General features: G+C 43.0%; 1 protein-coding gene across 2 annotated transcripts in view; it reads left to right on the top strand.

Annotated features, from left to right (window-relative positions):
• Positions 1 to 15,261, top strand: part of LOC133569965 (inter-alpha-trypsin inhibitor heavy chain H3-like) — a 79,742-nt gene that overhangs the window by 47,382 nt on the left and 17,099 nt on the right. For both annotated transcript variants that reach the window (XM_061922528.1, XM_061922527.1), the window contains 7 exons: positions 4,550 to 4,731; positions 5,242 to 5,427; positions 10,579 to 10,718; positions 10,774 to 10,934; positions 13,098 to 13,124; positions 13,223 to 13,288; positions 13,375 to 13,488. In XM_061922528.1, coding sequence (XP_061778512.1) covers positions 4,550 to 4,731; positions 5,242 to 5,427; positions 10,579 to 10,718; positions 10,774 to 10,934; positions 13,098 to 13,124; positions 13,223 to 13,288; positions 13,375 to 13,488 — 876 coding nt within the window. The remainder of the gene's footprint in view (positions 1 to 4,549; positions 4,732 to 5,241; positions 5,428 to 10,578; positions 10,719 to 10,773; positions 10,935 to 13,097; positions 13,125 to 13,222; positions 13,289 to 13,374; positions 13,489 to 15,261) is intronic.

The following is a 15,261-nucleotide window of genomic DNA, read 5'->3' as shown; positions in this document are numbered from 1 at the left end:
AGTCCACTCCATAGTGGATCCAACATAATTGAGAGAGTACAGTTTTTTAGTGGATTTAACATAAAAGAGAGTCCAGTCCATAGTGGATTTAACGTAATAGAGAGAGTCCAGTCCACAGTGGATTTAACGTAATAGAGAGAATCCAGTCGATAGTGGATTTAACGTAAGAGAGAGAGTCCAGTCCATAGTGGATTTAATGTAATAGAGAGAGTCCAGTCCATAGTCGATTTAACGTAATAGAGAGAGTACAGTCCATAGTGGATTTAACGTAATAGAGAGTCCAGTCCATAGTGGATTTAACGTAATAGAGAGAGTCCACTCCATAGTGGATCCAACATAATTGAGAGAGTCCAGTCCACAGTGGATTTAACGTAATAGAGAGAGTCCAGTCCACAGTGGATTTAACGTAATAGAGAGAGTCCAGTCGATAGTGGATTTAACGTAAGAGAGAGAGTCCAGTCCATAGTGGATTTAATGTAATAGAGAGAGTCCAGTCCATAGTGGATTTTACGTAATAGAGAGAGTCCAGTCCATAGTGGATTTAACGTAATAGAGAGTCCAGCCCATAGTGGATTTAACGTAATAGAGAGAGTCCACTCCATGGTGGATCCAACATAATTGAGAGAGTACAGTCCATAGTGGATTTAACATAAAAGAGAGTCCAGTCCATAGTGGATTTAACGTAATAGAGAGAGTCCAGTCCATAGTGGATTTAACGTAATAGAGAGAGTCCAGTCCACAGTGGATTTAACGTAATAGAGAGAGTCCAGTCGATAGTGGATTTAACGTAAGAGAGAGAGTACAGTCCATAGTGGATTTAATGTAATAGAGAGAGTCCAGTCCATAGTCGATTTAACGTAATAGAGAGAGTACAGTCCATAGTGGATCCAACATAATAGTGAGTGTCCAGTCCATAGTGGATTTTACGTAATAGAGGGAGTCCACTACATAGTGGATCTAACATAATTGAGAGAGTACAGTCCATAGTGGATCTAACGTAATAGAGAGCGTCCAGTCCATAGTGGATCTAACATAATTGAGAGAGTCCAGTCCATAGTGGATCTAACATAATAGAGAGACTCCAGTCCATAGTGGAGCTAACATAATAGTGTGAGAGTCCAGTCCATAGTGGATCCAACATAAAAGTGAGAGTCCAGTCCATAGTGGATCTAACATAATAGAGAGACTCCAGTCCATAGTGGATCTAACATAATAGTGTGAGAGTCCAGTCCATAGTGGATCTAACATAATAGAGAGACTCCAGTCCATAGTGGATCTAACATAATAGTATGAGAGTCCAGTCCATAGTGGATCCAACATAAAAGTGAGAGTCCAGTCCATAGTGGATCTAACATAATAGAGAGACTCCAGTCCATAGTGGATCTAACATAATAGTGTGAGAGTCCAGTCCATAGTGGATCCAACATAAAAGTGAGAGTCCAGTCCATAGTGGATCTAACATAATAGAGAGACTCCAGTCCATAGTGGATCTAACATAATAGAGAGACTCCAGTCTATAGTGGATCTAACATAATAGTGTGTGAGTCAAGTCCATAGTGGATCTAACATAATAGTGTGAGAGTCCAGTCCATAGTGGATCCAACATAAAAGTGAGAGTCCAGTCCATAGTGGATATAAAATAATAGAGAGAGTCCAGTCCATAGTGGATCTAACATAATAATGTGAGAGTCCAGTCCATAGTGAATCTAACATAATAGAGGGAGTCCAGTCCATAGTGGATTCAACATAATAGAGACAGTCCAGTCCATAGTGGATTCAACATAATAGAGACAGTCCAGTCCATAGTGGATCTAACATAATAGTGAGAGTCTAGTCCATAGTGGCTCTAATATAATAGACAGAGTCCAGTCCATAGTGGATTTAACGTAATAGAGAGAGTCCAGTCCATACTGGATTTAACGTAATAGAGAGAGTCCAGTCCATAGTGGATCTAATATAATAGAGAGAGTACAGTCCATAGTGGATTTAACGTAATAGAGAGAGTCCAGTCTATAGTGGATTTAACGTGAGAGAGAGTCCAGTCCATAGTGGATTTAATGTAATAGAGAGAGTCCAGTCCATAGTGGATTTAACGTAATAGAGAGAGTCCAGTCCATAGTGGATTTAATGTAATAGAGAGAGTACAGTCCATAGTGGATTTTACGTAATCGAGAGAGTCCAGTCCATAGTGGATTTAAAGTAATAGAGAGTCCAGTCCATAGTAGATTTAACGTAATAGAGAGAGTCCACTTCATAGTGGATCCAACATAATTGAGAGAGTCCAGTCCATAGTCGATTTAACGTAATAGAGAGAGTCCAGTCCATAGTGGATCTAACATAATAGAGAGAGTCCAGTCCATAGTGGATTTAACGTAATAGAGAAAGTCCAGTCCATAGTGGATTTAACGTCATAGAGAGAGTCCACTCCATAGTGGATCCAACATAATTGAGAGAGTACAGTTTTTTAGTGGATTTAACATAAAAGAGAGTCCAGTCCATAGTGGATTTAACGTAATAGAGAGAGTCCAGTCCACAGTGGATTTAACGTAATAGAGAGAGTCCAGTCGATAGTGGATTTAACGTAAGAGAGAGAGTCCAGTCCATAGTGGATTTAATGTAATAGAGAGAGTCCAGTCCATAGTCGATTTAACGTAATAGAGAGAGTACAGTCCATAGTGGATTTAACGTAATAGAGAGTCCAGTCCATAGTGGATTTAACGTAATAGAGAGAGTCCACTCCATAGTGGATCCAACATAATTGAGAGAGTCCAGTCCACAGTGGATTTAACGTAATAGAGAGAGTCCAGTCCACAGTGGATTTAACGTAATAGAGAGAGTCCAGTCGATAGTGGATTTAACGTAAGAGAGAGAGTCCAGTCCATAGTGGATTTAATGTAATAGAGAGAGTCCAGTCCATAGTGGATTTTACGTAATAGAGAGAGTCCAGTCCATAGTGGATTTAACGTAATAGAGAGTCCAGCCCATAGTGGATTTAACGTAATAGAAAGAGTCCACTCCATGGTGGATCCAACATAATTGAGAGAGTACAGTCCATAGTGGATTTAACATAAAAGAGAGTCCAGTCCATAGTGGATTTAACGTAATAGAGAGAGTCCAGTCCATAGTGGATTTAACGTAATAGAGAGAGTCCAGTCCACAGTGGATTTAACGTAATAGAGAGAGTCCAGTCGATAGTGGATTTAACGTAAGAGAGAGAGTACAGTCCATAGTGGATTTAATGTAATAGAGAGAGTCCAGTCCATAGTCGATTTAACGTAATAGAGAGAGTACAGTCCATAGTGGATCCAACATAATAGTGAGTGTCCAGTCCATAGTGGATTTTACGTAATAGAGGGAGTCCACTCCATAGTGGATCTAACATAATTGACAGAGTACAGTCCATAGTTGATCTAACGTAATAGAGAGCGTCCAGTCCATAGTGGATCTAACATAATTGAGAGAGTCCAGTCCATAGTGGATCTAACATAATAGAGAGACTCCAGTCCATAGTGGAGCTAACATAATAGTGTGAGAGTCCAGTCCATAGTGGATCCAACATAAAAGTGAGAGTCCAGTCCATAGTGGATCTAACATAATAGAGAGACTCCAGTCCATAGTGGATCTAACATAATAGTGTGAGAGTCCAGTCCATAGTGGATCTAACATAATAGAGAGACTCCAGTCCATAGTGGATCTAACATAATAGTATGAGAGTCCAGTCCATAGTGGATCCAACATAAAAGTGAGAGTCCAGTCCATAGTGGATCTAACATAATAGAGAGACTCCAGTCCATAGTGGATCTAACATAATAGAGAGACTCCAGTCCATAGTGGATCTAACATAATAGTGTGAGAGTCAAGTCCATAGTGGATCTAACATAATATTGTGAGAGTCCAGTCCATAGTGGATACAACATAAAAGTGAGAGTCCAGTCCATAGTGGATCTAAAATAATAGAGAGAGTCCAGTCCATAGTGGATCTAACATAATAGTGTGATAGTCCAGTCCATAGTGGATCTAACATAATAGTTTGAGAGTCCAGTCCATAGTGGATCTAAAATACTAGAGAGAGTCCAGTCCATAGTGGATTTAACATAATAGTGTGAGTCCAGTCCATAACGGATCTAATATAAGAGTGAGAGTCCAGTCCATAGTGGATCTAACATAATAGAGTGAGGCCAGTCCTTAGTGGATCTAATATAATAGTGAGAGTCCAGTCCATAGTGTATTTAACATAATAGAGAGAGTCCAGTCCATAGTGGGGCCAGCAGGAGACCATGCCGACCGGAGACGGGTTAGCAGTGCGGAGATGTCCCCAACCGGTGCACAGGCGAGCGGTCCACCTTGGGTACCGACTCTGGACAGCCAGCACTTCATCCTTGGCCACAAGGGAGAGAGGGGGATAGATTAGATAGAAAAAGAAACGGCAGATCAACTGGTCTAATAAGGAGGTCTATTTAAAGGCTAGAGTGTACAAATGAGCTTTAAGACGGGACTTAAACGCTTCTCCTGAGGTTGCGTCTCTAACTGTTGGTCTTTCCACCTGAAGGCGAGTCCAACACCGACACGATCCAGCAGAACGTGCAATCTGCCAACAACGGAAGCATGTCCGTGTTCAGCCTCGGTTTCGGAAACGACGTGGACTACGGCTTCTTGAATGTGCTGAGCCAGCAGAACAAGGGAATGGCTCGCAGGATCTTCGAGGGCTCGGACGCAGCTCTTCAACTCCAGGTTTGAGAATTCATTATTTTTCTACCACAGACCCAGAAAGTGTTGTATATATACACAGTCCAGGTCAAAAGTTTACGTACACTTCAAGACCATAACGTCGTGACGGTCTTGAGTTTCGATTAATTCCTACAACTCTTATTTTTTTTTGTGATAGAGTGATTGGAGCACATACTTGTTGTCTGTGTGCCTTGTTTTAGTCTCTTTCCATAGCAACGGCTTCTTTTCACCTGCAGACGCCCACTTTGCTTATCACCATCCTTATTTATACATGATTGGTGACAGGTGTGTGAATCCAAACGTGGAACAGGTGGAACTAATGGGTAACCACGGAAACAAGACTAGGGAGTGAAAAAGACAGAACATAACGTAAACAAAACATGGTCCCAGACATGACAGTTTTGTACTAACCGTGTGTTTCGGGGAAGGTATTGTATCTTCGTTTTTTCGTTACCATGGACGAGGTTCGATTTCTGCTCACTGATTAGTTGTTTGGTTGGGTAAATATTTCAGAATTTCTACGAAGAAGTGGCCAGCCCACTGCTGTCGGAAGTGAATCTCCGTTACCCCGACAACGGCGTGGACCAAATCACCAGCAACCACTTCAACCAGTTGTTTAACGGCTCGGAGATCGTGGTGGCGGGAATGCTGCTGGACAACGACCTGGACAACTTCCTGGTGGAAGTGGTAGCCCAGGGGGTGAGGAAAAAAAATGTCCCTTTTTCTTGCCGTATTTTACCCAAAAATGGTCACGTTTAAAGGCCTACTGAAATTAGGTTTTCTCATTTCGCGATATTGCCATATTTTTGCAGAAAGGATTTAGTAGAGAACATCGATGATAAAGTTCTCAACTTTTGGTCGCTAATAAGAAAAAGCCTTGCCTGTACCGGAAGTAGCAGACGATGTGCGCCTGACGTCACGGGTTGTAGGGCTCCTCACATCCTCACATTGTTTACAATCATGGCCACCAGCAGCTAGAGCGATTCAGACAGAGAAAGCGACGATTTCTCCATTAATTTGAGCGAGGATGAAAGATTTGTGGATGAGGAAAGTGAGAGTGAAGGACTAGAAAAAAAAAAAGACTATACAGTGGGAGCAATTCAGATGTTATTAGACAAATTTACTAGGATAATTCTGGAAAATCCCTTATCTGCTTATTGTGTTACTAGTGTTTTAATGAGATTATATGGTCCTACCTGTACAACCTGAAGTAGCAGACGATGTGGGCGTGACGTCACGGGTTGTGGAGCTCCTCACATCTGAACATTGTTTACAATCGTGGCCACCAGCAGCTAGAGCGATTCAGACAGAGAAAGCGACGATTTCTCCATTAATTTGAGCGAGGATGAAAGATTTGTGGATGAGGAAAGTGAGAGTGAAGGACTAGAAAAAAAAAGACTATACAGTGGGAGCAATTCAGATGTTATTAGACAAATTTACTAGGATAATTCTGGAAAATCCCTTTTCTGCTTATTGTGTTATTAGTGTTTTAGTGAAATTATATGGTCCTACCTGTACAACCTGAAGTAGCAGACGATGTGCGCGTGACGTCACGGGTTGTGGAGCTCCTCACATCTGAACATTGTTTACAATCATGGCCACCAGCAGCTAGAGCGATTCAGACAGAGAAAGCGACGATTTCTCCATTAATTTGAGCGAGGATGAAAGATTTGTGGATGAGGAAAGTGAGAGTGAAGGACTACAAAAAAAAAAAAAGACTATACAGTGGGAGCAATTCAGATGTTATTAGACAAATTTACTAGGATAATTCTGGAAAATCCCTTATCTGCTTATTGTGTTATTAGTGTTTTAGTGAGATTATATGGTCCTACCTGTACAACCTGAAGTAGCAGACGATGTGCGCGTGACGTCACGGGTTGTGGAGCTCCTCACATCTGAACATTGTTTACAATCATGGCCACCAGCAGCGAGAGCGATCCGGACCGAGAAAGCGACGATTTCCCCATTAATTTGAGCGAGGATGAAAGATTCGTGGAAGAGGAAAGTGAGAGTGAAGGACTAGACAAAAAAAATTAAATAAAGATGGGGGCAGTGGGAGAAATTCAGATTTTATTAGACACATTTACTAGGATCATTCTGGAAAATCCCTTATAAATGGGTTGTACTTGTAAAGCGCTTTTCTACCCGGTATAGCTCGGTTGGTAGAGTGGCCGTGCCAGCAACTTGAGGGTTGCAGGTCCGATTCCCGCTTCCGCCATCCTAGTCACTGCCGTTGTGTCCTTGGGCAAGACACTTTACCCACCTGCTCCCAGTGCCACCCACACTGGTTTAAATGTAACTTAGATAATGGGTTTCACTATGTAAAGCGCTTTGAGTCACTAGAGAAAAGCGCTATATAAATATAATTCACTACCTTCAAGGTACTCAAAGCGCTTTGACACTACTTCCACATTTACCCATTCACACACACATTCACACACTGATGGAGGGAGCTGCCATGCAAGGCACTAACCAGCACCCATCAGGAGCAAGGGTGAAGTGTCTTGCTCAGGACACAACGGATGTGATGAGGTTGGTACTAGGTGGGGATTGAACCAGGGACGCTCGGGTTGCGCTCGGCCACTCCTCCACTGCGCCACGCCATCCCATCTGCTTATTGTGTTACTAGTGTTTTAGTGAGATTATATGGTCGTACTTGAAAGTCGGAGGGGTGTGGTGACCGCCAGTGTCTCTGAGGGAAGCCACGTTTCTCGACGAGGCGAAGCGAAAGCAACCGTTGGGGCCGGGCGGATATTTTTTTTTTATCCCCTCCGCCACGGTGGAAGCATCCCACGTACGGGAGCGGCCGGTCGGCCTCTTTGACAGGTGCACGAGGAACGACGCAAGCCCCGCTCATTTCTACGGTAAGAGCCGACTTATTGCCACAAGTATTGACGGTTGACATGTGGTAGGGAACCATGTTCGCTTGACCGCTCCATTTCATAGTAAAGCTTCACCGTCATCTTTTAGTAATGTAAACAAGGAAACACCGGCTGTGTTTGTGTTGCTAAAAGCTTAAAGGCGGCTGAAATACACCGCTTACCATCTACATCGTTCTTCTTTGACGTCTCCATTATTAATTGAACAAATTGCAAAAGATTCCGCAGCACAGATTTCCAGAATACTGAGTAATTATGCGATTAAAGCGACGTTTTCAACAGGACACTTTGCGCGAAATTTAAAATTGCGGTGGGAGCGATTCAGATGTTATTAGACACATTTACTAGGATAATTCTGGAAAATCCCTTATCTGCTTATTGTGTTACTAGTGTTTTAGTGAGATTATATGGTCGTACCTGAAAGTCGGAGGGGTGTGGTGACCGCCAGTGTCTCTGAGGGAAGCCACGTTTCTCGACGAGGCGAAGCGAAAGCAGCCGTTGGGGCCGGGCGGAGATTTTTTTTTTTTCAAATCCTCCACGGTGGAAGCATCCCACGTTAGGGGGCGGCCGGTTGGCCTTTTTGACAGGTGCACGAGGAACGACGCAAGCTCCGCTCATGTATACGGTAAGAGCCGACTTATTGCCACAATTATTGCCGGTTGACATGTGGTAGGGAACCATGATCGCTTGACCGCTCTGTTCCATAGTAAAGCCTCACCGTCATCTTTTGGGAATGTAAACAAGGAAACACCGGCTGTGTTTGTGTTGCTAAAGGCTTAAAGGTGGCTGCAATACACCGCTTATCATCTACATCGTTCTTCTTTGACGTCTCCATTATTAATTGAACAAATTGCAAAAGATTCCGCAACACATATGTCCAGAATACTGTGTAATTATGCGATTAAAGCGACGTTTTCAACAGGACACTTTGCGCGAAATTTAAAATTGCGGTGGGAGCGATTCAGATGTTATTAGACACATTTACTCGGATAATTCTGGAAAATCCCTTATCTGCTTATTGTGTTACTAGTGTTTTAGTGAGATTATATGGTCGTACCTGAAAGTCGGAGGGGTGTGGTGACCGCCAGTGTCTCTGAGGGGAGCCACTTGTCTCGACGAGGCGAAGCGAAAGCAGCCGTTGGGGCCGGGCGGATATTTATTTTTTATCCCCTCCTCCACGGTGGAAGCATCCCACGTTCGGGGGTGGCCGGTCGGAGGAAGCATGAGAGTCCGCAGCTGCCTCTTTGACAGGTGCACCAGGAACGACGCAAGCCCCGCTCATGTCCACGGTAAGAGCCGACTTACTGCCACAATTTTCTCACCGAAACCTGCCGGTTGACATGTGGTAGGGAACCATGTTCGCTTGACCGCTCTGTTCCATAGTAAAGCTTCACCGTCATCTTTTGGGAATGTAAACAAGGAAACACCGGCTGTGTTTGTGTTGCTAAAAGCTTAAAGGCGGCTGCAATACACCGCTTGACATCTACATCGTTCTTCTTTGACGTCTCCATTATTAATTGAACAAATTGCAAAAGATTCCGCAACACAGATGTCCAGAATACTGTGTTATTATGCGATTAAAGCGACGTTTTCAACAGGACACTTCGCGCGAAATTTTAAATTGCGGTGGGAGCGATTCAGACGTCATTAGACACATTTACTAGGATAATTCTGGAAAATCCCTTATCTGCTTATTGTGTTACTAGTATTTTAGTGAGATTATATGGTACCTGAAAGTCGGAGGGGTGTGGTGACCGCCAGTGTCTCTGAGGGAAGCCACGTTTCTCGACGAGGCGAAGCGAAAGCAGCCATTGGGGCCGGGCGGATATTTATTTTTTATCCCCTCCTCAACGGTGGAAGCATCCCACGTTCGGGGGTGGCCGGTCGGAGGAGGCATGAGAGTCCGCAGCTGCCTCTTTGACAGGTGCACCAGGAACGACGCAAGCCCCGCTCATGTCTACGGTAAGAGCCGACTTATTGCCACAATTTTCTCCCCGAAACCTGCCGATTGACATGTGGTAGGGAACCATGTTCGGTTGACCGCTCTGTTCCATAGTAAAGCTTCACCGTCATCTTTTGGGAATGTAAACAAGGAAACACCGGCTGTGTTTGTGTTGCTAAAGGCTTAAAGGCGGCAACAATACACCGCTTAACATCTAGATCGTTCTTCTTTGACGTCTCCATTATTAATTGAACAAATTGCAAAAGATTCCGCAGCACAGATGTCCAGAATACTGTGTAATTATGCGATTAAAGCGACGTTTTCAACAGGACACTTTTCACGAAATTTAAAATTGCAGTGAGAGCGATTCAGATGTTATTAGACACATTTACTAGGATAATTCTGGAAAATCCCTTATCTGCTTATTGTGTTACTAGTGTTTTAGTGAGATTATATGGTCGTACTTGAAAGTCGGAGGGGTGTGGTGACCGCCAGTGTCTCTGAGGGAAGCCACGTTTCTCGACGAGGCGAAGCGAAAGCAGCCGTTGGGGCCGGGCGGAGATATTTTTTTTTTCAAATCCTCCACGGTGGAAGCATCCCACGTTCGGGGGCGGCCGGTTGGCCTCTTTGACAGGTGCACGAGGAACGACGCAAGCCCCGCTCATGTCTACGGTAAGAGCCGACTTATTGCCACAATTATTGCCGGTTGACATGTGGTAGGGAACCATGTTCGCTTGAACGCTCCGTTCCATAGTAAAACTTCACCTTCGGGAATGTAAACAAGGAAACACCGGCTGTGTTTGTGTTGCTAAAGGCTTAAAGGCGGCCGCAATACAACGCTTACCACCTACATCGTTCTTCTTTGACGTCTCCATTATTAATTGAACAAATTGCAAAAGATTCCGCAACACATATGTCCAGAATACTGTGTAATTATGCGATTAAAGCGACGTTTTCAACTATCAGACTGCGTGGTCGGTAGTAGTGGGTTTCAGTAGGCCTTTAACGTTGCCCTTTGTCCTCCAACAGAGTGAAGATAACTTCCAGGTGCAGGGCAAGGCCAGCGCTCTGGACTGGGGCGCCATTTACCCCGATGAGGAGTACATCTTTGGGGACTTCACAGAGCGCTTGTGGGCTTACCTTACCATTCAGCAGCTACTGGAGAAAAGGTCAGTCAAGCTCCAATATCCGCAGCTGAGGCGTAAAAAATCCTGTCCCTTCCAGTAAGAGTGGCGACCAGGATGAGAAAAGTAACGCGACAGCCAAGGCCCTGGACATGTCCCTGCGGTACAGTTTTGTCACCCCTCTCACGTCCATGGTGGTCACCAAGCCTGAAGATGAGGACAAACCACAAGGCCCCCTCATTGCTGATAAACTGACTGAGGGTAAGACAGGCAATAATAATATTTGGGTCTAAGCTACGAAAGGTTTGCGTTAAGAGATGTCCGATAATATCGGACTGCCGATATTATCGGCCGATAAATGCTTAAAAATGTAATATCGGACATGATCGGTATCGATTTCAAAAAGTAAAATTTATGACTTTTCAAAACGCCGTTGTATGGAGTGGTACACGGACCTACGGAGCGCCAAAAAACCTTGAAGGCACTGCCCAGTCCCATGATATCTACGGCTTTTCACACACACAAGTGAATGCAAGGCATACTTGGTCAGCAGCCATACAGGTCACACTGAGGGTGGCCGTGTAAACAACTTTAACACTGTTACAAATATGCTCCACACTGACCTTGACATTTTGGGAGAACATCCGCACTGTAACACAACATAAACACAACAGAACAAACACCCAGAACCCCTTGCAGCACTAACTTTTCCAGGACGCTACAATATATGGTTTGTTTTTCCGATGCAAAGGAAAGTTGGCACGAGCAAGGCGTGAATGAAGGTACATATTTATTTCTTTACTAACGAACTACAAACAAAGGAAGTAAACAAAAGGCGCGCACGAGGGCGGAGAACAAACGTGACTAGAAAACCAAACTAGCACTATGGCATGATTAAAGACAAACAAAACAAAACTCAACAACTGTGACGTAACAAAACCAAAAACGTATGTGGCATGAGCAGGAGGGAAACTATGGGCAGAGTGATTAGCAGGCATGGCATGTAGGGAGTAGGGGTATAAAGTCGCCAGCCTGACTTCCTGGCAACTTCCGGTTTAAATAATAGACAAGATCATTGCAAACGGGTGTGAGACATGAGGGGACAAGGAAGTGCATGAACAGGAACTGATTGTCCAAAAAAATAAAACCAAACATGATAAAAACAAAACATGATCCCATAAACGTGACACTCATGCTCTCTCAGGCTGTTTTGATGCATGTTAAAAATAAAAATAAAATAATGCACTTTGTGACTTCCATAATAAATATGGCAGCGCCATGTTGGCACTTTTTTCCATAACTTGAGTTGATTTATTTTGGAAAACCTTGTTAACGAAATTAGGCATAATAATGCGTGTGGAGGTCTCGTCCCTTGGGGGTTCCTCGGACCACCGATGACGGACATGACAGCCTCGGTCATATTTGCAAACAATTATTTATTTTGCAATAAATGTTCTTTCATGCTTTTCAGCAAACGTCCGTCGTGTCGATCAATTTCGCCAGTGAGCACACAAATGGTTTTTCTGCCAACTCTCCACCCTCAACCACCATCAACAACTCCCCCCACTCCTTCCCGACTGCTGCCTTTAACAGAGCGAGCTCTACGCACCTGTCGCTAATCTCAAAGCCGGTCCTGGAATATACCCCGCTTTGCTGCAGGCCCGCCGGCCACGCCACCCCACAATTTTTTTAATTCCACGACTGTATATATCGGTATCGGTTGATATCGGTAATTAAGAGTTGGAAAATTGATTAAAAAAAAGCCATTATCGAACATCTCTATTTTGCGTGTACTAAAAAACACGTGCAAACTTGACAGCACACGCAAAGCTGATCGGACAAGCGCTCTCAGCTGTGTCCTTTACGCACCTGTCGCTAATGTCAAAGCCGGTCCTGGAATATACCCCACTTTGCTGCAGGCCTGCCGGCCACGCCACCCCACAATTTTTTAATTCCACCACCACTGTATATATCGGTATCGGTTGATATCGGTAATTAAGAGTTGGAAAATGGATAAAAAAGAGCCATTATCGAACATCTCGAGTTTGCGTGTACTAAAAAACACGTGCAATCTTGACAACTCACGCAAAGCTGATCTAATAAAGGACTGTGTCTCTCAAGTGAGCACAATAAGGAGCACCATCCATTTTGGCGTGGGTGTCTTCATGAATATGCAGAATATGGTGCGGCCACCGCTGCTGCTCACTGCTCCCCTCACCGGCCAGGTGGTGAACAAGGGGATTAGACAAATATCACCACACCTGGTGTGCGTGTGTGCCAATCATTGGTAATTTAACTTTAAGTTATTTGGAGTGCTTGTAGAAATGTTGCCATATAGTAGCCTGATGTTTATTTAATGGCAAAATGTTCTTGCAAATGTTTGTTAAAAATGTCTTCTTTTTTTTGCTTCCTATTTTTTGACAGAGGAAAGACAAGAGGCAGAAAGAGTTTGTAAGGTTTTATTTTATTTTATTTTACTTCCATTAAATTGCATGACTATATTGTGTGAATAATATCGGATTTTGTTCTTCTTTGCGGGTTCTGTCCAGCGTACCGATATGCCGATTTAAGCTCCTCCACCTCCCACTATGCCAGCAGCGCACCGACATATTTTGGTGAGTCCATTCCACACACAAGACAGCAACAATCCAAACCAGGAGCACATTTGACTTGATATGTAAATGGATGTGTTGCTTTGCAGTGGACGGAGACCCGCATTTCATCATCGAGCTCCCAGACAGGGACGATGCTCTGTGCTTTAACATCAACGACAAACCAGGGACGATTCTCAACCTGGTTAAAGACCCAAAGTCAGGTTAGTCCAGGTTCTCAATGGTATCGACTCTTTGTTCCGGATTTGCATTGGAAAATTGTTTTTTATACCGTATTTTTCGGACTATAAGGCCTTTCATTTTCTCAAAAATCAACAATGCACCTTATAACCCGGTGCGCCTAATGTACGGCATCATTTTGGTTGTGCTTACTGACTTCAAAGCAATTTTTTGGGGTACTTGGTGTAATGATAAGTGTGACCAGTAGATGGCAGTCACACATAAGAGATGCGCGTGTACTGCAATATGCGTTTTATAATCCGGTGTGCCCTTTGGTCCTGAAAATAGGGTACATCGAGATCAATAATAGGTAGGAAGATCACTAATTTATGTATTATTCACTGTCTGGAATGGACTTATGCTGTCTTTAAGTTGAAGTGGAGTGTTTTTTGTTGTTTTTGCAACACTCAGAGTCTACAATTCATTGACTGTACAATGTTACTTTGTTCCTACGCTTTGAACCCAGCGGCTTTTAAGACGGAGCGGTTGATTTATGGATTTTTCTTTGCTGGCGGCTTTAATAAAAGTAATTTCATTTAAAAAAATTAAAATGACTTAAGGCGACCGCAAAAATTTCGGACTATAAGGCGCACTTAAAATCTTTTCACTTTCTCAAAAATAAACAGTGCACCTTATAACCCGGTGCACCTAAAGTACGGCATAATTCTGGTTGTTCTTACCAACTTCGAAGCAATTTTATTTGGTACTTGGTGTAATGATAAGTGTGACCAGTAGATGGCAGTCACACATAAGAGATCCCAGTGTACTGCAATATGCGCTATATGCCCTGTGGTCCTGAAAATAGGGTACTTTGAGATCAATAATAGGTAGGAAGATCACTAATTGATGTATTATTCACCGTCTGGAATGGACTTATGCTGTCTTTAAGTTGAAGAGGAGTGTTTTGGTATTTTTTGCAACACTAAGAGTCTACAATAATTCATTTACCGTAAACTCCGGACTGTACAACGCTACTCTGTTCCTACACTTTGAACCCTGCGGCTTTTAAGACGCAGCGGCTGATTTATGGATTTTTCTTCGCTGGCATTTTTAATAGTTATTTTATTAAAAAAAATAATAATAATAACAGAAGACCGCAAAAACAACAACCGTAGATTTTAAAGCAAAACAGTGGTAGCTCAGTCGACAGAATTTTATTGTAAAAAACTGGTACTATTTTTCCATTTACTGTTATAGGCTGTAAAAATAACAACCATAAATTTAACAGTTAAAAAAAAAGTTAGCTCAGTAGCCGGATTTTTACCTTAAAAAAACGGATACTGTTTTTTTTTTTTTTTGAAGTGGAGTGTTTTTTGTTGTTTTTGCAACACTAAGAGTCTACAATTCATTGACTGTAAAATCTCCGGACTGTACAATGCTACTTTGTTACTACGCTTTGAACCCTGCGGCTTTTAAGACGGAGCGGCTGATTTATGGATTTTTCTTTGCTGGCGGCTTTAATAAAAGTAATTTAATTAAAAAAAAAAGAAAGACTGTAGGCGACCGCAAAAATTTCGGTCTATAAGGCGCACTTAAAATCCTTTCACTTTCTCAAAAATCAACAGTGCACCTTATAACCTGGTGCGCCTAATGTACGGCATAATTCTGGTTGTGCATACCTACTTCGAAGCAATTTTATTTGGTACGTGGTGTAATGATAAATGTGACCAGTAGATGGCAGTCACACATAAGAGATTCGCGTGTACTGCAATACGCACTTTATAAAACGGTGTGCCCTTTGGTCCTGAAAATAGGGT

This window comes from Nerophis ophidion, linkage group LG16, assembly GCF_033978795.1.
Source record: "Nerophis ophidion isolate RoL-2023_Sa linkage group LG16, RoL_Noph_v1.0, whole genome shotgun sequence".
Lineage (NCBI taxonomy): Eukaryota > Metazoa > Chordata > Actinopteri > Syngnathiformes > Syngnathidae > Nerophis > Nerophis ophidion.
This window is presented reverse-complemented; position numbering and strand designations above follow the sequence as displayed.